The sequence below is a fragment of the Dunckerocampus dactyliophorus genome, chromosome 18 (assembly GCF_027744805.1).
Source record: "Dunckerocampus dactyliophorus isolate RoL2022-P2 chromosome 18, RoL_Ddac_1.1, whole genome shotgun sequence".
NCBI lineage: Eukaryota > Metazoa > Chordata > Actinopteri > Syngnathiformes > Syngnathidae > Dunckerocampus > Dunckerocampus dactyliophorus.
In genome coordinates, this window is record NC_072836.1 from 7,270,230 (window position 1) to 7,291,688 (window position 21,459).

The following is a 21,459-nucleotide window of genomic DNA, read 5'->3' on the forward strand; positions in this document are numbered from 1 at the left end:
TTTGAAAAAGCACTGCACGTTATTAAAAAACTGAGCTGGTCCCAGCGCGTCTACCACTTACTTTCTTTGAATGACAAGCCAGTCATCTGTGTAGACTGCCAAGGCGTCCCGCACCCGGGGATCCAGGGAACTAACGTAAGAAAAACACATGAATAAGTAAACAGCCTTTAATATTCATGTTCCTTCAGTGTCACACAAAGAAATGCTTTGTTCTGATATCTGCCACACATTTGTCCTACACTACAATTCTATTAATCCTCCAAAGAGCAAAGTGGGAGATGTGCACGTAAGAATGTGTTGGTCATCGGAAGCATTTTCTTACTCTTCCTCCTCAGGCAGCGGCGGCTCTAGTGTAGTGCACTCTTTGTCCATATGGTGGAGCTCTAGGTCGTCTTGTGGAAACTCCATGAGCTGTCTGAGGGGGCCCGGCTCCACCCCGGGAGCATGACTGCTCACATACTCCTCAAAATCCACCGGCTCCACGACCTCAGTCAGGGGTAACTGTCAAGTAATATCAGACTGTTAGGCGGACATTAAAATAACACATCAGCAAGAGTTAGGCTGCAAAATGGAAGGGTGGACAAGAGGTTTGTCAGGACGATACATACAGTATCATATGATCACAACTAATGTCTTAAATTGCTTTGGATGAGCTCATTTCCACTTGACAGTGATGACTGCACCATATCTATGCCCCGCTTGTTCATCCATGAAGGATCCGAGTTCATTTAACAAATGTGTCACCCTCACATCAGGGCATTTCGGATGATATTCTCCGAAACACGACATCTTACATAAGTACCCTCATTCGGGTTTTGTCCGTGCATGGGTTCCAAATGCAGAAAGCCTGTCGTCTTATCAAAACGACAAGGCGAGCGCAGGCACATGCCACGTCTCGAAAACAACCTACGTTTACATCCTGTCAACTTGGTTCACTGCAGCTTTGATGCTGGAAGGCTAATGCAGGTAAATTACATGGTGACTCACAGGATTGTGCAGTCCTCCTCGCTTTTTAGACAGAAGCGGGGAGCCATACTCTCTGGACACTTGTTTCCGAACCTCTGAAGCGACGGTCCTGAGAAAGAAGACACAAGGAAAGAAGCCCTGGAATAAATAAATACATAACTTCTTTATTTCATTACTAAAACATTTAAGTTGCTGACGCAAAGGTTTGCACTTGCTAGACGGCCTGTACGACAATGCCAATGTGTATTTTCTTTGTGGAGGGTAAGAAGGGAGTGGTAATTTATATCTGTTTGTGTTTCTTGTTTTGAGATAACAAGCATTTCCATGTGAACCGAATCACTTGGTGGAAATGTGGCTGTATAGAAAAGTAAAATCACTACTCTTTGATGGTCATTGGAGAGGAGCTATTTGAGGAAATACATAACAATAAGGTAGTGCGACATGCACCACCAGAGACCCCTAAACTTGGACTAATCTAAAGCCTCACATACATGTCTATATTCCCTTCTGCTGTCAAGTTTACAGTCAGCAATGCTCACACAACAGCTGTTCTGAATGGAGATGCAGGCAGATCTCACAAAAGCCGTGATGGCTGGCGAGCTAGCTATACAGGCACAGAGCCAAAGCTCTCGTTTCTGCTCTTGATGGACTAACGACAAATGAGAGGCTTAAAGGGAGTGACAAAGCAAGGGAGCAAACAAAAAAAAAACTCCCAACAACCTCGCAATCCAATCTCAATGAGACAGCAAGCAGCTGCTACTTGAAAGTCACCAAATGTCTGTTTCTCTCATGCAGACAGCTGCAAGCAGCAGGCCTGGTGATGACAAACTGTGGATATGTTTCATACTTAAATGCAACTAACACATCTACTCCCACGTTGCACTTTATTTGTGGAGCCAACTATACCATCTTGCAAGTGGTGGACGCATTTTCTGCGGTTCTTTCTGTGCACCTCCATTTATAACAGGAAATAGGAAAGCGATCAACCGCAAGAGCAACAGCCAGAACACAAATTCCCACCCTTTCCTGCATCCGGCACAACACAATACGTCCCACTGAAGGAGAGGAGGATATTTGGGGAATGCTGCGAGGAAGAATACAGTGACGGGAACCATTACCATTGAGACTGCATACCAAAATGACAGGCAACAAGTCATGTGATGGAGCCAATAATCGATAATAAAAAATACGAATCTGACATCCCGTTTTGTTCTCACCATTATGGAAGAAGCTTTCAAAACCACTACAAGGTTAAGCTCTTCAGTTAAGACCGACGATAAGGTGATAAGCTCTAAATCTGGGGTGTTAAACTGGCAGCCCGAAGGTAAACTCTGGCACTGCAATATCAGACCCGCACATAAGCTCAGTTAGCTCCAAACTTGGGAGCTACTAACATTTTTGCAGCTGATTTCCAAAACAGTGTACTATATTATGCATGCTCTTGTCATATCAAGGACCTTTGACTAGTTTTTTTGCTGTAGGCCCTTAAAAACAGCGGAGCGCTCCTGTCATATACAGCATCTTTGGCCAGCATAAACATATGCGCTTGTGTTTTAATTTGTGACTACATTAGTCAGTTGGTAAAGTAAACATCTGAAGGTATAGGATATTATAAACACAAAAATATATATAACAGTGAAGCTTTAAGTATAGGTATGCTTTCTGAAAATGTGGTTGAATAGTTCTGCATTAAATCAAAAGGTTGGGAAACGGGAAGTAAGCACTCCACACGCGCGCGCACACACACACACACACACTCACATTATAGTAAGGCAGTGTAGTAGACGAGTGTTTACTTTGCTAGACTTCAAAGTGAAATTGTAACACATGTAGTAATGTTGTCATAATCAATAAATGAGGAACAAAAAAAGTCCTTTACAAGTCAGGCACTAGCTAATGACGTCACACCTAGCTTCGTTGTAGTGTGATGACACTCTTAAGGACACACTGCGAATCAAATACCAAATAAACGCATTTAAACAATGTAGTCCTCTATTCCATTCCGACACACAAGTTCTTTCACTCAACTTTTGTATAATAATTAGGTTACACAAAGGCTCGCCATCAACAACCAAACAATACAACTTCTTCTCACCGGTTGATTTTGTGAGCAAACGCCCGCCGTTCGCTGGCTGTGGACGTCATGGCGTGTTCCCCATGTAAACTCCTCCAAGACGCGCAGGGGGAGTTGTACTTTCGCTGCGTCCCGTCTGTCGTTGTGTTTTTTTATGGCGTGGAGAGGACAGGAGAGAAGAGAAGACCGCTTCCTCCGCTTCCACGCTGGGGACCTGGCCGGGATCCCTTGTTCCTCCTAGCGGCTGGGAGGCGAGCCAGTGTCAAGCCGAGCGTGATAAATAACCTCACTTCCGGTATAGCTTCAAATGAAAACACACTATATGATTAATCGTATTATTTTTTTACTTTGACGTGTAGGTGAAGGCGCATTGGTTTTAAAAAAAATCTGCCAATCAAGTTTACAAACCATATGTACATCTAATGGACGTATGGCTGCTTATCGTCGTGGAACTTTTAACGTCATTGTATTGTATTTCCGGTTTGCCTTTGTGTTCTCTGCAGCTTGCGCAAGGTGTACCTGAATGCACCATCTGTTCATGCAGACATCTCACCTGACCGGTTCTCAAGCGATGTGGGAATCGCTTGCTATTCTCATCACTGTTTTTTTCTCTAAAAAAAAAAAACAATAACACGGGAAACAGCAAAGTAAGTTTAAAGTACTGAAACGTGTGCATAACAATACCCTCAGTCGAATTTAATATATTAAAGCACAATAAAGCAAACTACTTTAGAGACAAAAGCAGCATAGTAACAAACAGTACAGTAATATTTCGTTGTTGCCATGTCGCTTATTGATGCAAAATGGCGACACCTACCGACGATGTCATCGTAGGGTGTTATAGCAAGACCATACCAGCAGAGGGTACTGTAGACCAGCTCTAAAAAAGGAAACAATGTCATATTTGACCTCTGCAGGGGCTGTGTGGTGCATCTTTAATCGAAATAAAGCTACAGTTAGATTTTCCATTTCCCACAACTCTGTAGGTGAGTTGGAGCCTATCCCAGCTGACTTTGGGGGAGGGAGGTGGGGTACACTCTGGACTGGTTGTCAGTTAATCACAGGGCACATAAAGACAAACAGCCACTCCACCAGTTGAGATTCTCCAATTAGTTATGTTTTTTAGGGGTGTGGGAGGTTAAACTCGAATCCATAAAAATGCTGTAACTCGGATCTCCTGACTGTGCGGCAGGCGTGCTAAACACTACCCCACTGTGCTGCCCCGGCTGTGTATTAGACACTGAATTACTTAATTCTTCTATATGACAAAAGCGCTTGGCTGTTTTTAGCTACTTACTGTCAAAACACTAGTCAAAGATCTTCAATGTGACAGGAGCATTCTGCTGTTTGTAGTGCAAAAACGGCAGTAAAACATCTTTTATGACATAGGCATCTACTGCAAAAATCTAGTCAAAGATCCTCTATATTACAGGAGCACTATGCTGTTTAGTAAAAAATCCTATAGGACAGAGGTATGCTCCTTATTTTAAAGATCTACTGCAAAGATGTAGTCAAAGATCCTCTATATGAGAGGAGCACTTTGCTATTTCTAAGGACCTACTGCAATAATGCTAGTCAAAGATCCTCTATATGACAGGAGCACTCTGCTGTTTTGAGGTGCCGAGTACAAAAACGGTCGTCATAAATCTGTATGACAGAGGGACACTCCTTTTTTAAAGGACCTACTGCAAAAAGCCAGTCAAAGATCTCCTATATGACAGGAGCATTCTGCTGTTTTTGGGTCCTGGGTGAGAAACAGTAGAGAACAATGATGATGCAGAATTGTGAAGGCTTAATATATATTTATAATGTACAGTCATGTGAGCTGGTATTTCTTATTTATCATGATTATATTTGTCCAAACATACCGTACATACCTTTAGTTGTACCAGGCATTAAAATGGATCAATAAACTGAAGAAACAAGGGTTAATAATTTTTTCCATGACTGTATAATACAGCATCGCTGCAGCCCTCGCTCCTTGCTCCCCCATATTGTCTTATTCAGCACCCTGGAGAGCGGCTGCAGGTACCCTAGCTGAGAGAGATGGGCCCTTGAAAGGCGTAGTCGAGACATGAAAACAAAAGGAGCATTAGATGATTTGACAGATCTGTCTAAGCAATTAGCAGCCTCTAATTTCTTTAATATGCAGTCATAGTCCTTAATGTTATCCCTTGCTTTGTTTGACATTGCAGCATCCTTGCCTCCTAAGAAGACACCCTGCTTTCCTCCTTCCGTCCACACCTTCCCTGCCTGCATCCTCGCTCTGCCGTTTTTCAATTCCTCGATGGCCACCATTGTTGTTGGAGTGCCCAGCCCCCACCGCCAGCCCCTTCCTCCTCCTTCCACCAGAGCCTCCACTGCTGTGCAAGAGCCAAGGACAAAAGAGAGAGTGTCAGACACCACCCACTAGATCTCTTTCACGCTAAAGCCCCCACCTCACTTCCAGATGGGGTTGGTTTCTCTCAGAATGGACCCCCACCCTTTCTAGCCCCCCTGCTGCCCCCAAGAGCCCACTACTCAGCTGCCCATCATCCACCTGCTCCGCCGCCACGTGCCCATGTAGGGGGAATGGCCCCTCGGCCCCTCAACTCTCCATCCCTTCTCCACTAGAGAGTCCTATTAAAATCATTAGCCACTTTTTTTTGTACTGGGCGACAGCTTTTCAGGCTTTTAGCAGCCAAAAGTATTAAAACAGAAGCACTGTGTTAATGCTCATCAAAGATCAAAGACAGAAGAACTCTCCTTTGTTTAAAAGATCTACTGCAAAAACACTCGTCAAAGATCTTGACAGGACCACTCTGCTGTTTTAAGGTAGCGACTGCAGTTGGTAGGCGAGTCGAAGAGCCTCTATTAAGACAGGCTGCTGTTTTTAAGGACCTACTGCAAAAACGCTAGTAACATCCATCCATCCATCCATCTTCTATGCCGCTGATCCTCACGAGGGTTGCAGGTATGCTGGAGCCTATCCCAGCTGACTTCAGGTGACGCTAGTAACAAATTTCCTATATGACAGTAGCGCGCTGCTGTTTTTAAGGACTTACTGCAAAAAAAGGCCAGTCAAAGGTCTTCTGTATGACAGGAGCATTCTGCTGTTTTTATGTCCTGAGTGTGAAAATAGTCGTCAAAAATCTTCTATGTGACAGAAGCGCTTGCAAAACACCAGTCAAAGATCCTCTATATGACAGGAGTGCTTTGCTGTTTGTTAGGATCTACTGCAAAATAGCTCGTAAAACATCCTCTATATGATAGTAGTGCTCCGCTGTTTTTAAGGACATACTGCAAAAATGCTATTCAAAGATGTTCTATATGACAAGAGCATTCTGCTGTGTTTAGGTCCAGAGTGCAAAAACGGTAGTGAAAAATCTTTTATATGTAAAAAAGGCGCTCTCCTTTTTTTAAAGGATCAACTGCAAAAAGCTCGTCAAAGATCTTCGCGCTTTGTTTGTTTTTAGCTACTTACTGCCAAAACACCACTCATAGATCCTCAATATGACAGGAGTGCGCTGCTGTTTTTAAGGTCCTACGGCAAAAATGCTTGTCAAAGATGCTCTGTATGACAAGAGAATTCTGCTGCTTGTAGGCCCTGAGTGCAAAAACAGTAGTCAAACCTTTTTTAAAGGGTGTTTTTTGCAAAAATGCTCATCAAAGATCCTCTATATATCATTAGTGATTTGTTTTAAGAACCTACTTCAAAAATGCTTTGCTAGTTATTTATATAACTGTAGTGCTATGCTGTTTTTATGGACTACTGCAAAAACGCTAGTAACAAATTTTCTATATGACAGTAGTGCTCAGCTGTTTTTAAGGACAAAAAATGCCAGTCAATGTTCTTCTATATGACAGGAGCATTCTGCTGTTCTTATATCCTGAGTGCAAAAACAGTAGCCAAAAATCTTCTATGTGACAGAAGCACTTTGCTGTTTTTAGCTACTTACTGCCAAAACACCAAAGATCCTCTATGTGACAGGAGCTCTTTGCTGTTTGTAAGATTCTACTGCAAAAACACTAATCAAAAATCCTCTATTAGAGGAGCACTGCTGTTTTAAGGACCTACTGCAAAAATGCTAGTTGAAGATCCTCTATACGACAGGAGCATTCTGCTGTTTTTAGTTCCTGAGTGCAAAAATATTCTATATGACAGAAGCACTCTCTTTTTTAAGGATGTACTGCAAGAGGGGTACAAGGTTAAAATTAGTTTTTTTTTTAGGGGCATCAATATGAAATTGAATTTTAAAAGAGCACATAAGTCACTTTTCATCGTGCTCCCGACAAGAAGGGGAGGAAATGCAGCGGAATGATTCATATAATCAATAATGCTAATTTGAAATCTGCCTCCCTTGATGCTGGTGTCCTTTGCAAGAGGAGGGGGGGACGGGGACAGGCAGATGCTCATTTGTCGGCTGACCCCCTCAAAAAGCCTCAGCATCTTCAGGAGACGCTCTGCGTCAACCTCCAACCCCGTCTCGACCCCTGATAGCCCTCCACCCCCGCCTCCGGGACGAAGACCGAGGAGGTTACACGGCGAGAGAATACATCTGCTGGGAGACAGCTGTTAGGTCTCCTAATGTTGGTCCGACAGTGGTGGCGGGGTGGCTGGGTTAAGGGTAATCATTGCTGAATCAGTCAAAACGCCACAGAATGACTCCAGAACTGGGGTGTACAACGTGCGGCGCAGGGGCCATTTGCATCGTATAAGAATAAAATTAATTAATTATTAATTAGCAGGGGTGTCGCAAGATGTTGTGTGACGGGATTTCTCGTTTGGAGAAAAGCTGTATCGTGATAACGGGGCAGCCAGAAGCCGATAAGGATATGAGCTCTGGCAACGCTACTGCATGTGAATGATAATACAGTAATATGGAAGTGGCAGTGTGCACGGCATTATTGGAAGCACATTTGAAGTGCTTTAAGAACACTTTAAACCCTCATGCGTCACCTCGTCTCGTGACACACCTATTAATTATATTATTAGATATTACGCATGTCAATGTTTTGTTCAGCTATCTTAGTTTGTCTGTATTCATAACGCTGTATATTGGTTCATCAGACACAGGAGAAATGTGGCGCTTGTGGAAAAACAGTGAAAAATCAATAGGATTCATGACGAGCCTCATCACGATGCTAGCAAACGTGAGCAGCCACACTTTCTCCTCCGCTTACATTACATGCATGAATGCATGCCAGGCTGTCACTCACTAAATAAGATTTATGGAAATGTTCCAGCCCCCACCATCCCTCCACACACACACACACAGCCTCACTCCACTGCATTTCTATCAGGCTGCTTTCGTGTTTAAATACATGCATGTATGCATTTAATGTGTTTACCACTGCTTTACAGTGGATATTTTGCAGGTTCCTGGCTTACCGAACCCCCTCCCCAGTCACTCAATCACTTTCCTTCCCCCCGTCCCAGCACCACCACCATCTCCTGCTCCCTAAGGGCGCAAGCACCCAAATCAATTGAAAGAAAGAAGAGTGCACCATGGTCCTCCCCCTACATCTGTCAGGGAGGGAACGCACTAGTGGGCCGTACAGAAAGGCGGGGGTAACAATATGACTCCATCTGTCACGAACCGTTTCATCTGGGATGGGATGAAATATAGCCGGCAAATACATCTAGCGCTATATCATCATAGCGTATTGGCTTACTGCATGTTGCCGACCCCCAGAAGCATAAACTGTACAGCAAGTGGCTTTTTGTATCATATTACCTGCCTTCCACCGGCCCGCACTCTCCTGCCACCTTGCAAATCACACTTTCAGGAAGGGTAAACGACACCATTGTGTGTCATACCAAGGAGTGTTTAAAAATATGTAAAATTACGAGAAAAAAAAAAAACATGTCATTTTCATTGCCACAAGAAAAAAGGACGACGTTATGAGAAGAATGTTGTATTCATTTTTGAAATAATGCATACTTATTTGGAAAATAAAGCTGTGAATTTAAAAGAAAAAGTCACAATGTTACAAGAAAAAAGTCATAGTCATAGTATATACACCGAGAGAATATTACATTTTATAGTGAAAAGTAACAGTTTGTAACAGTAGCAGATTAAAGTCATAATATTACGAGAAAACAAATGTAAAGTTCAGACTATGATGAGAATAAAGTCATAATACGTGAACAAACATTGTAAAATTACAAAACTAAAGTTACAATAGTTTGACAAAAGTGTCATAATACAACAAGAAAATATGCACTAATGTTATTACAGTCCGGTAAAGTTGGTTTATTGTGAGACAAAATGCCGCAATATTACAAAAAAGTGTAATATTAGGCATAAAAGTTTGTAATATTGCAGTCGTCCCTCGCTACATTGTGGTTTCGAACATCACGGTTTTCCAAAAATGAATTAATAAATGATTGCTGTATTGTGGTTGAATATGGTTTATTAGTAGTAAAAAAATATGCATATTTATCTTGGCCTAATTTATGCATTTCCAAGTATAAAAATGGCAACATGAAGTAGAAATACAAACATAAGGCATTCAAAGGGCGTGATATGAAGTGTAATACAGTATCCGTGACTTGCTGTATGCACCTTAAGGACGCATGGTCTGGGAAGTGACATGTGTAACGTCAGCTCGCAAGAGTTGACTAGCAGCAGGTTAGCAGTGGAGAGAGTGGCCGACAGCAGCTCCTGTGTGAATGTTTACTGCATATGTGTTCTCTGCTTGATAATAAAGCAATTGGAGTGCTCTGTGAGTCTCTCCTTAATCACAAAGAGCTGCAGAAGAGTAGTATTTTACACCGGTCTCTAGGTGTCAGTAATGTTACATTGATGAGACAATAGCCACCAGGAAGTACACTGCCAAAGATAATGTGATCTTATGTTATTTATGTATAAGATGTCTTATTTTCTATTATTATGTTTACTATATTGGGTAACGTAAATGTGTAAAGGTTCAACAGAATTGTTGTAGAGTAACGATGAAAAGTAAAAAGAATCGAGTCATTATTTGACCACAAAAAGTTGTAAAATTACAAGAATAAAGTCATAATATTATGAGAAAAGAGTGATAATGCGACAAGAAAATGTGTCGCAATTAGGGATGCTCCGATCAGGGTTTTATGCTGCTGATTGTGATACCGATCATCAAGGACTGAAATTGGTCGATACCGATACTGATCACATGGATTAATTATACATTTTTCAATTTATTTATAATGAGTGCTACTGGCCACGGGTGCCGTATAAAAAATATACAGAATATGGAAAAAATACAGAATATAAGAAAAAGGTGGTTATAGCGCAAGAAAAAAATAGTAATATTTAAGGTATGATGGAAACAAATCGAAAAATTATGTTTTATGAATAGAAAAAATCATTCTTAATACAAGAGTATAACAAGAATAATAGCATAACACTTTGAGAATTAAAAAAAACATGTAACGTTACAAAAAATAAGAATTTCATTGCATAGTATAACTGCTGTTTTACTACGCATATGACAATAAAACTCTTGAATCTTGAAAAAAAGGAAAAAAAAAGACACAAAAATAGGTCAAAGTGTGTGGAGGCGTAAAATGTATAACGTATAAAACGACATCAAAGTATAAAAGGATAAAATGGTGATTGACGGAAACGAGTCGTAAAGTTCAGAGAATGAAGTTATATTTTTGTTTAGAAAGCGTAGGTAATATAAGAAATAGTCCTTATAGTACAAGAAAAAGACTAAGCTCGTAACACTACAAGGAAAGAAGTCTCAATGTTAAGCCGTTTTTTTTTTTTTTAACTGCAATAAAATGATAATTTAATGTCACAACTCCCACACGTACATAAACACATCAATCTGAGCTCCACACAAAGAGAGAACTTGTCACTGAAAATGGATGACCATCAGGTAATGACATTTGCATGTAAAACGCTGCTTAACCAAGTAGAAAGCTTCTATATTGCATTTGGAGGTAAAACACATCGGATGCACTCTGCTAATAGCCACCGAGGCCCTTTTATAAAGTGATGCTGCTGGAGGAGAGGATGGGTGTGGTCCATCCATTCAGGCCCATCAAATAACACCATGGCACTACACGCCGATTACAAGAAGCCCGACAGCACCAACAGCCATCCAGCAAACAAAGCTCGTCACTAGTGTGACTCAACTGTAAGAGCAACACATAATGGCCTGTTTACTTGGAGGAAGGGACAAGGATAAAGAAGAGAGAAAGCATCCAACTCCCTGGGGGCCATCATGCCTCTCTGCGAGCAGCAGGTAGAGCTGCAATCTCAGTCATTCATATTTAATTCCACAAGAGTTTCCGGGCCAGACTAATGCGCTATTGATTTCAATTCTCCTATTACTGCAACAAGGGGAAGGAGGGAGAAGATGGAGAAAATAGAGTGCAATGACTAAACTGTGTATCGTGTTGCATTTGGACAGCGTGTTTCGTCGACGTGGCTCTGACAACTGAACACAGGACGAAACTGACAGCACTACAGAACATTTTTCCTGCTATTTACACCATTAAAACACATTTGCGATGCTAAAAAAGGCACGGCTGTGGCACACTCGCCACCCTTACACTTTTACGCCTGTCATTTGGAATAGGGGGGGACCAGCAGAGTGTTGTGCATTGAAGGTCTCTCCCCAGATACCCGGTCAGACAGGACCCGATGAAAGATTCATAACGGTAGCTTTATATTTAAAAAGGTTTCGAGTAAGAAAACATGGCCACTGTAAAAAAAAACAAAAAAAAACGGGGGCTGGGGGTGGGGGTTCAATCCTAGTTCAGTAGAGCTCTAAGCCATTCACGAACACGCCAGAACAGATCATTTTTACAATTACGTGCGTCAGCGGGACTTTCCTTTAATCTAATAAGAGTTTGATTAAAGCCGGCCATGGCCTGGATACATCCTGCTCTGCAGCAAAAGGCACACAAACAATATGCCTTTTTTGATTGTTGTAATATTACGAGGAAAAAAGATCATATAAAAATAAGGTTGCATTCATTTTAGCAGTGATTATACACAAATAAAGTCATATTCATACCACATTTAACGCTCAAAAAGTCATGATTTTTCCGCATTAAACAATGTACAATGGGAGGATAACGTTAACCTGACAACATAACATCACAGGGGAAAAAAAGTTTTAATAAATTAGTAATATTACGAGAAGATTTGGAGAGGATAAGAATACCATTGCATACATTTTAGAAAAAAAACACATCAGGAGAATAATGTTGTGAAAAAGTTGCAATGAATAATGTTATAATTATACTACGCTGTATACTGTGTAATGCTCCAAATGCCACATGTCTGAAGAAAATTTGAACGTTAGGTGAATAAAGATGACTTGCAGAAACATTTGTAAAGAAAATGTGAATAAGGTAGTAATATTATGAAGAAAAAAATACATCCTTAGAACAATATCGCATTCATTTTTAGAAAAAAAGCCATGCTAGGAGAATAAAGTTGTGATTATAAAGAATGTAATGTACTTAATGGGATACACCTATTCCGCCTATAAAGTCGTCTTAAAAAGTCTCCAAAAAAAAGCCAACAATGCTCCATTTACATATAATGTGACCTGCATATTAACCAAGCTACAGCGACATTGTTAAGTCGAAGAACTACGTTACTTGCGTAGTGACACCTGGCCATACCACACTGGCTAGCTACTAGCCGGCTAGCGCTCACAATGCTTCAGGCCATGGCTACATATGTTGTTATTGTTATGTTGTTATGTTGTTATTGAGGATTTTTTTTTTGTTTTTTTAGAATAAAGTAATTACATTCCGACAATAGTCGCAATTATCGGAAAAAGTCTACCGTTATGAAAATAAAGAACATTTGTGACATTTCAAGAATAGCATTGTAATATTATGAGAAAAAGTTCTAAAGTTGCAAGAATACAGTAAAGTCCGAATATTATGAGAAAAAAATGTAAGATTATGCAAATAAAAACATACAACATTCTTTTTTTTGTGATTACGTTTATTAGGACACTTTTGCAGAGCTACTGGAAACGTGAATTTCTATCTATCTGGCTTTATCTATCTCTATATATTGCTATCTACGTAACTATCTATCTATCTATCTATCTATCTATCTATCTATCTACGTATCTATCTACATATCTATCTATCTACGTATCTATCTACGTATCTATCTGTCTGTCTATCTATCTATCTATCTATCTATCTATCTATCTATCTATCTATCTATCTATCTATCTATCTATCTATCTATCTATCTATCTATCTATCTTTCAAGCAGCTCTGTTTGTTCGCCTACTATTATCATCTTTTAAGTAATACATTCTATCCTATGGATATGGACTCGTCCACTTCAAGACTTGTTTATTCAAGCACATTTTTACGTGCCGTGAGAGTGAGGTCCCACATCGGTAGGCATCAGAGCCTGGGCTAAGATAAAAGCTCAGCGGCTAGGAAGGAAGTGGACATTCTAGCCATCGGTACCTTCTATTATCATGGGAAACGTGAGTTCACTACGGCACAAGAACGACAAGCTGACAAAGAACGTCAAGACCTTCAGGGAGTGCGGCTTATTGGCATCACTGAAACATGGCTAACAGCTAGCGTCCCAGATGCTAACATGGGGAGCTGGCAGACTTTAGCACAGTCAGAGTGGACGGAGACACGAGAGCCTGTGGAAAGCGCAGAGGAGGTGGGCTTGCACTTGATGTGAACAAACTGTGGTGCATCCTGCACACATCGTCCGATATTATCGGACATCCCTACGAGCGATGTCAGACTTTAAAATAAAACATCATCATTCATATTACGAAAATAGTTACGAGAATATGAGCAAAATACTGCGAAAATGAAGAGAAAGTCGCAATGTTCCAGAAAAAAAAACGATTTTATGTGAACAGTGTTGTGGACTATTGAGAAGCAAACAAGACACGTTTGACGTTTGAGGGAGAAGAACCCTGTTGTTTATCTATTTCACAGTTAAATAATGTTTCGGAGCTATAACAATGACGTGGGTATCCAAGACCCCCCCCTTATTTGGATGCGCCTCATGACTGGAAGCACAGTTTGGCAGAACATTTTATAATAATAGTCAGAATATTACAGAAAATTACAAGAATAAAGTCATAATGTTATGAAAAAAGTACCATAATATTACAAGACAAATGTCATAATCTTATCAATAAAGTCACGTTATTACGTTGAAAAATGTGTAGTAAAATTGTACCATTTCGAAGAATAGACGTAAAAACGTAATATGACAAAAAAAAATGACAAAAAGAAAAGATTTTTTTCCAAGAAAATCTAACAGAAAAGGGAAAAAGTTGTAATGTTACAAAAAAAAAAAGTCAAATTTTACAAGAACCAAAAAGTTTAGCATGCATAAGAAACAAGGGTGCATTATTTATGTCATGGAAAAGTATTTTAAGTAGTTTGGGACGCTAATAACGACGTGGCAACATGGGCCTTGGTTTTGTGTCACGTGGAATGGAGGGACAAGCGTCGGGAGAAGGAAAACAAAGGGAATGTCTGAGAGCTTCGTGTATTTAAGGTCTCTCCAGATACCCAGTCAGACTTTTAATCTAATACGAGTTTGATTAAAGCCCGCCACGGCCTGGATACATCCTGCTCTGCAGTGTAAGCATCCTAACAAAATGCAAAGTGAAATAACGCAGAGAATTAAGGAGGCACGGGGAAAAGCAGACCGTAATCCATAAATAAAAAGATGACAGGAGCGTCTACTTCAGAGACTTCCTCCCACCAGCCTGTCTACTCTAATAATAGCCCAGAGACAACACAGGCAGACACATCCAGCCCAGAGGAAGATTTGGAGGAGGAGATGGAAGGAAAGTGCAAGGTGAGCCCACCGGGGAGGCCATGCATAAGAACATTGCCAAATGATACATAAACGTTGCCATCATCAATAAAAAGAGTGATATTAAAAAAATAATAATTCTTGGAAGTCTCCTAAAAGAGCGATGGCCACCTCACTGCTGGTGCTCATGAAGCGCCAAGAGCCAAGCTTTGGTGAGTGAGGCAGACCGGAGGCTGAATCATCATGCCCTTCCCCCTTATATACATCAGTGGCGGGCGGTCACAGCCAACATGGCCTTCTCTGCTGGCCTAAACACTATCAGAAGCACTGACCTATATTTAGAACTTCAATTCCAGTATTTTTTCTATGAAATTGCATTAATTTATTCCCAACAGTCTATTATCTTCATTTCATAGTGTGTCTCTTGGTTTCAAAGCTTACATTTTTTTGTATGTGTTGCAATGTCAATCTACTCTACCCAGGGCCTTCAGAATCAGGAGTGCTGGCCCATGTTGCTTAGACGCTCAGATTTCAGCTTTGCCTACAATAACGTCAGCATTTTTCCGCCCTCTGATTGGTCAAAACTGTTTGACAAGCCAAGGTACACCCACAATGGCAGACTGAGGAGGAGACATTGACATCTCTGATGAGTAGATGTATAATATTGAAGTTTTATGTTTTTGTGATGTTTTCAGGTAAATGTTGGTTCTGAAGTTGATGTAGTGTAGAGGGTTGTCGTAGTCTGAACCCTACATACACACCCTACATACATTGGGCTGAGCACCAATTTACAAGCACTGCCAATCACCGGTGGAAGTCAGTAACTAATACTTTACGTTGCTAGAAGAAATCAAAGTTAGGCCTATTGGTGACTACGTACTTGAAAATGAAGGGTTAAATGGGTATCTTGCTTTAATAATACAGTGTATTATTAAATATTATTAAATATAATACAGTGCACTCTCCAGTTGTTAGCGTCCTATTAGCTAGCTAAACATAATGGCAACTGGAAGTCAGCTACGTCGCCTGTATACGATGTCATCTGCGGTTGACTCTCAAAATGTTAACACAAAACAAATGAATCTAAACGACAAATGGAACGGCTAAATTAACATTTTAATGAACACGGTGGTCGAGTGGTTAGCATGTTGGCCACACACAGTCAGGAAATCGGGAAGATCTAATCTCCGCTTGGGCATCTCTGTGTGGAGTTTGCGTGTTGCGTGCGTGGGTTTTCTCCGGGTACTCCGGTTTCCTCCCACATTGCAAAAACATGCATGTTAGGTTAATTGGAGACTCTAAATTGTCCATATGTCCATTGTATGAATGGGAGTGTGAATGGTTGTTTGTCCACATGTATCCCGCCTCTCGCCCAAAGTCAGCTGGGATAGGATCCAGCATACCCCCGCGACCCTAATCAGGATAAGCGGCATAGAAAACGGATGGATGGTTTACGTTTACCTTCATTAAATACCTGACTGTTCCCAAAGACATGATATGGCAGCGAGACACCACACGGACACCATCTTCATGTTTTGTCGTGAGTTAGTTCTTGAATTAAATCATCTTTCTCGCCTTCTTCATCAAAATGCTGGCACTTGCAACTTTCTTTGGCTCCATTTTGGGTCAGTGAGATGAGAAACATGAATTCAAGAAATAACTCATGGCAAAACAGGAAGGTGGTGTCCATGTGGTGTCTCGCTGCTACATCATGTCTTTGGGAACAGTCACATGCAGAATCAGGTTTTCAATGAAGGTAAAGGTAACCTTAAATGTTCATTTATCCCATTCACTCATCATGTATATCTATATTTATATGCATTTTAAATTGTGTTCTGCATGTAAAACTATAAAAAACATGTTATGTTAACATTTTTGGCTTTCTGGAAAGGATAAATTGGATTTCCATTACTTCTCCAGGGAAATATTGACACAGTTAGCATCTGTTTTGGTTAGAGTCGGCCCTTCTGGAACCAACTAATGACACTAACCGAGATTCCACTGTAATGGTATTGTAGTGACCTGGCAGTTATATACAGTGTACAGTATATATAGTGTTTGATTGTTTTGTAAGCAGCTGGATGGCACAGCAGGGGACCAGGGTTCGAATACCAGTCAGGGTCAATGGCAACGTACAGCAACATACATTATTATTATTATGATACATATATTTGAAATAATACATGGTAGTAGCTATAAGTAACTAGCATATTGGGGGTTAGTTAAAAAAACATCATTTTAAGCAGTAATAAATGTTGCGAAGACTCTAGAAATTGCAATTGCCTAAGAAATTGTGTGCCTATGCTTACATATGATGTAGTTGAGCCTAAATACGCCCCGAAAATGAACCATTTCTACTAAATAGCATATCATAGCAATCCCAAGACACCGTGCAAGTATGCCCACTACAGAATATGCCCACACTTTAAATTTATATATTTTTACTTGACTAAAACAATGTCAAAACAGGATGCATCCCATTGGCACTACGTAGCATTCCGCATTATTCCAATCTCCTAATCACCTGAGGCAAAGGAGCCCTCCAACAATAAGACAATACCAAGTAGAAAAACAACAACAAAAAAGCCACTGCTTGATCCTGCAATTCAGGGGTGTACAATCGATGCTTCAAATGCCCTCCTGAAGGCTTCAGCTGCCGAGCTGCTAAGCGGTGCTCTAACGAGGGGGCCACAGCTAGGCCCATTTATTAACATGGAGTGTGAACTGTAAGTGGGGCTGCTGTCAGTTGATGGACCCGGGCGCCTTTGTGCTACAAGGGCCGCTTTTATTGCGACAACAAAGACGGCAAAAAAAACACAAGCACCTAATGACAGAAGCTCGTCTTCTCTCCTCTGACACGCAGCGCCGCAAAACAAGCGCACGCTGCCTCCGACAAAGTGACTCAAAAGGCTCCGACGCATCCCAGGCTTGAGTTGAGTCACTGCTTAGCAGGACTGTGGGGGCGGGGTTAAGACAGACTGACAGCGGGGCTCCATCTCCATCCTCTTATTAACGAGTGCTCTCCTCATGCAATATTCATCGCCGCTAATATCATCCAAGCTCAGAGCTGAGCTTGCTACTTATGTAAGGCAATTATGTAAACCACCAGGCCAGGCCCGGGTTTGCAAGCAAAGCTACAGGACGGCGACAGCGACTGCAAGGTGGGATATATAACAACACAAGTGGGAGGAAATGAGTGTCTCGCGTTTCCTACATGGACAAACACGATGTGTTTAACAGATCCATAGCAGGCACGCGGCCAGCTTCCTCCTTTTGCAGCATCATTCCTCACAGCCAGACATCTGAGGACTCCTCAAGGTCGCATCGGGGGAGTGGGGCTTAGCGAGAAGGAGGCCTCGCATCACCCGTCAGCACACACAAGACACCAACTCCTGGCGCCATTGAGCTCACAACAACACAACACCAGCTGGAATGACACACAGAAGAGGCCTGAATAATCCTAATTTGGACCAGCACCAAGTTAGAGTCTTTCATAAATACACACCTCCTACATTAGCCCTCATTTTCTTACTAAGATCCGTGCATTATTTACTGGGAAACAAAGGAAAATCTTGGAAAAATTCTACCAATCTTGCAATGTTAGCATAAAGAATTGCAAAGAAAATGCTGGATCCCCACATTTAGTTAAAGGTTCATAATTATGGTATACGTGTATATATATATATATATAAAAGCAAGCATAACGCATGACAGCTAGTGCAGCTGGGCAGCTTTTAGTTCTATATGGCTAGCTCCACTATCATTCGGCGCATCCTGGTTTGAGCCCGGGGTGGACCAGACGAGTTACACAAAATTTGATGGGCTCTTCCTTCACCAATGTCCCACCTGTCCACAAAAATCAGCATGTAGTTTTTGTCCAATTCCAAAAAAAAAAAAAAACTCTGCACAAATAACGCTTAGAAATAAGGAAATTGAAGAAAATCTACAAATTTGACAGAAAATTCTAGAATTTTTATCTGTATTCGCCTCAAGTAATTAATATTGTATGTCTCATGTCCCTATGAGTCCACAAAGGTTCATGATACTGTAGTTTTAGCCTACTGGTACTAAGAAATGACTGCTTGAATGCCACAAAGTACAGACCTCTGCCAAGGCCCAACAATCCTAATTTCGATGCACATAGAGACCCCCCCTCCTTGCCTAAATATGGGAAAAAATGTCATTTTTCATTGCCAAACAAATTAAAATGTTAAACTGCAACCTGTCATAACCTGTCCTGGCACTGCACCAAGATTGAATAGATTCTTCTTGGGTCCTCCATGCGTTCTCATGGAAAGCAGTTTTATAGTTTCCACCTAATTGTGCTAGCCCACAAATCAGACTTCCAAAAAAGAAGAGCACAAAGTCATGTGACAAAATTTGACCACCCTATCTTCTCCAGGAACCACTGCACACAAAAGGGTCATGCACCTGCTTCGTGTGTTATGTGCCTTGAGATAACTTTTCGTGTGATTTGGCGCGTTATAAATAAAATTGAACTGAGTTGAACTGAAATTTAAAGGGTGAAAAAATTGTCAAAACTTGCACCCTTACTGTGTTGCCTGTGCTATTATTTTTCTGACAAATACATCACGGTTTGTGGTTTGTTATTAAAACCTCATAAATTGGACTGACTTGAAATTTCTCCTACAACTCAATGTGTTCTACAAAAACACCCATTGTAGCTTTAGGGTGTTTGGCCGTATCATCATGAAATTTGGTACACGCCTTTAGCGGTCTGACAAGCCCATGTGTGTAAAATACAAGTACAATTAGTTGAAAAACATGGCCACCATCAAACAAAACGGGGGCGGCATTTCGCAATTAATTGTCCATAAGTCATTGTCCATTTGTCTCATGATGATAAAACTTTAAGGACATCTGTATTACATGTATGCTCGCATGTCTTCCACAGCATTTTGACCACAACCCACAGGGGGCGCCACAAATTGCATTTACAGGACAGCCATGTACTGTACCTCAAGGCCTAATAATCCTGTTGTGAGATACACACCCCTTGCGTATGCCATCATTTTGTCGCTAAGATTCATCTATTATTCAGTGTGAAATCATTGAAAATGTAAAAAAAATGTATAACTGGATTCCCAATGAAAGGCTTTTCCCCCTGACCCGTGCAAGACGTAACAGAAGTGCAGTGGAACCCGCTTAAGATGTCCCCATTTATGTCGACAACTTGTGTCAAACAACTCAAGTCCACCGTGTTTTTTAAAAAGCTCCGTTTGAGTTGACGTCGACATACACGGTCAACCGTTTTTGTCTCCCTAAAACTTGAGACCCAATGGGTAATTTCTATGAAAAACCGGCCAGTTTATGTGTTGTAGTATTGTTAACTTCATCGATATGACTAAGCAGCGTGAAACGACAGCGACATAACGACATTGCGACTTCCTGTTCAATGCAAAACAGCTTCAAAATAAAAGCATGGCAGTGTTAACCTGGATTCTACCATGGCATTTTTAGCCACTGGAAGAAGGATTGCGCATGTGCAAAAGCTTTATTGTCATTCTAGTCATAACATACGGCAAAATTACTGCGAAACCTATTTTAGATAAGAGTATAAAATATCATAAAAACAGAAAAATCCAAAATAATAATGGAACAACAAATAGAAGAAAATGATGTAAAAAAAACAACTGCCGTGTGGCTCTGGCCAAAGTCAGAAATAAATGCGCAAGCAGTGGCTTTCAGTTTCAGTTATGTCGGCAACCGCTTATGTCGCCAGTCCAAGGGGCGTCGACATACTCGACATATTCACTGTAGCGTAGTCAGTAGTCTTTTGCTAATTACCAAACCATGAAGGGGCGAGAATACCACAACCTCCTTGGCGGAAGTTCAAAAACAACAACAACAAAACAAACATCCACTGATTTACGCACTCCTAAGCACCACTCCCCCCAGGTCAGAGCCCTATGGGGGTCTGCCCAGAAATAGGTCATTTGTCACACATGATGTCTCGGGGCAGGAGGATGCATTATAGATGAGCCCAAACAGCATGTCTCACTGAGCACGCTTAGCCGGGGCCGCTCCGAGAGGTGGGCGGATCGCCACCAGAACTCCTCAGGAAGGCCATGCTGGGATGTCGTTAAGTAAACACACACACACACAATCACGAGAGCTCTCTCATGGATGAATTTTGAGACAGGAGGGGTTTTCGAATTTGTTATTCCTACGTCTGCACCTGACCGCCCCCCTACCCCCGAAATGCGGCCATCTGCCTTGCACGTCACATCTCTTGCTAACAGCTCCAGGCTTTTGATTTAGGTTGCATTCACACATCAACACATGTTCTGTGCTCTTTAACAAAAATAGTATTTGCTTTAAATGGAAAATGCAGTAATGGAGAAAGTGGGGGGGTGAGGAAAGGGACAAGTGCTGCACCCATCTGTTCCGCCAGTGCAGGTGGAGTCCTATTCAGTGTGTGTGTGTGTGTGTGTGAAGAGGTAGGGGGTTGGGGGGTGGGGGGGCAGGAAGAAAGGAAGGGCATTGAGAAGCAGGGAGTGATGGAAGGGCAGGGATGAGGAGGAGGAGGAGGAGGAGAGGGGAAGGGAGGGGTGCTGATCTCTCTCCTGAAGGGGATAATGGGCGAGGAGCGCATTGCAATGGCCGCCGTGTAGTACCCTCCCTGCACAATTAGCCAAT

General features: G+C 41.5%; 1 protein-coding gene across 7 annotated transcripts in view; it reads right to left on the reverse strand.

Annotated features, from left to right (window-relative positions):
- LOC129170669 (dedicator of cytokinesis protein 7-like) overlaps positions 1 to 4,179 on the reverse strand; it is a 29,569-nt gene extending 25,390 nt beyond the window's left edge. For 3 of the 7 annotated variants that reach the window (XM_054758426.1, XM_054758427.1, XM_054758425.1), the window contains exons 1-4: positions 3,062 to 3,321; positions 988 to 1,075; positions 323 to 501; positions 62 to 130 (exon numbers count right to left, since the gene is read on the reverse strand). In XM_054758426.1, coding sequence (XP_054614401.1) covers positions 62 to 130; positions 323 to 501; positions 988 to 1,075; positions 3,062 to 3,111 — 386 coding nt within the window. In that variant the 5' untranslated portion in view covers positions 3,112 to 3,321. Of the gene's footprint in view, positions 1 to 61; positions 131 to 322; positions 502 to 987; positions 1,076 to 3,061 lie in introns of all 7 variants that reach the window. The other 4 variants (XM_054758423.1, XM_054758422.1, XM_054758424.1 and 1 more) reach the window with 3 other exon arrangements.
- Between the last annotated feature and the right edge of the window lie 17,280 nt (positions 4,180 to 21,459).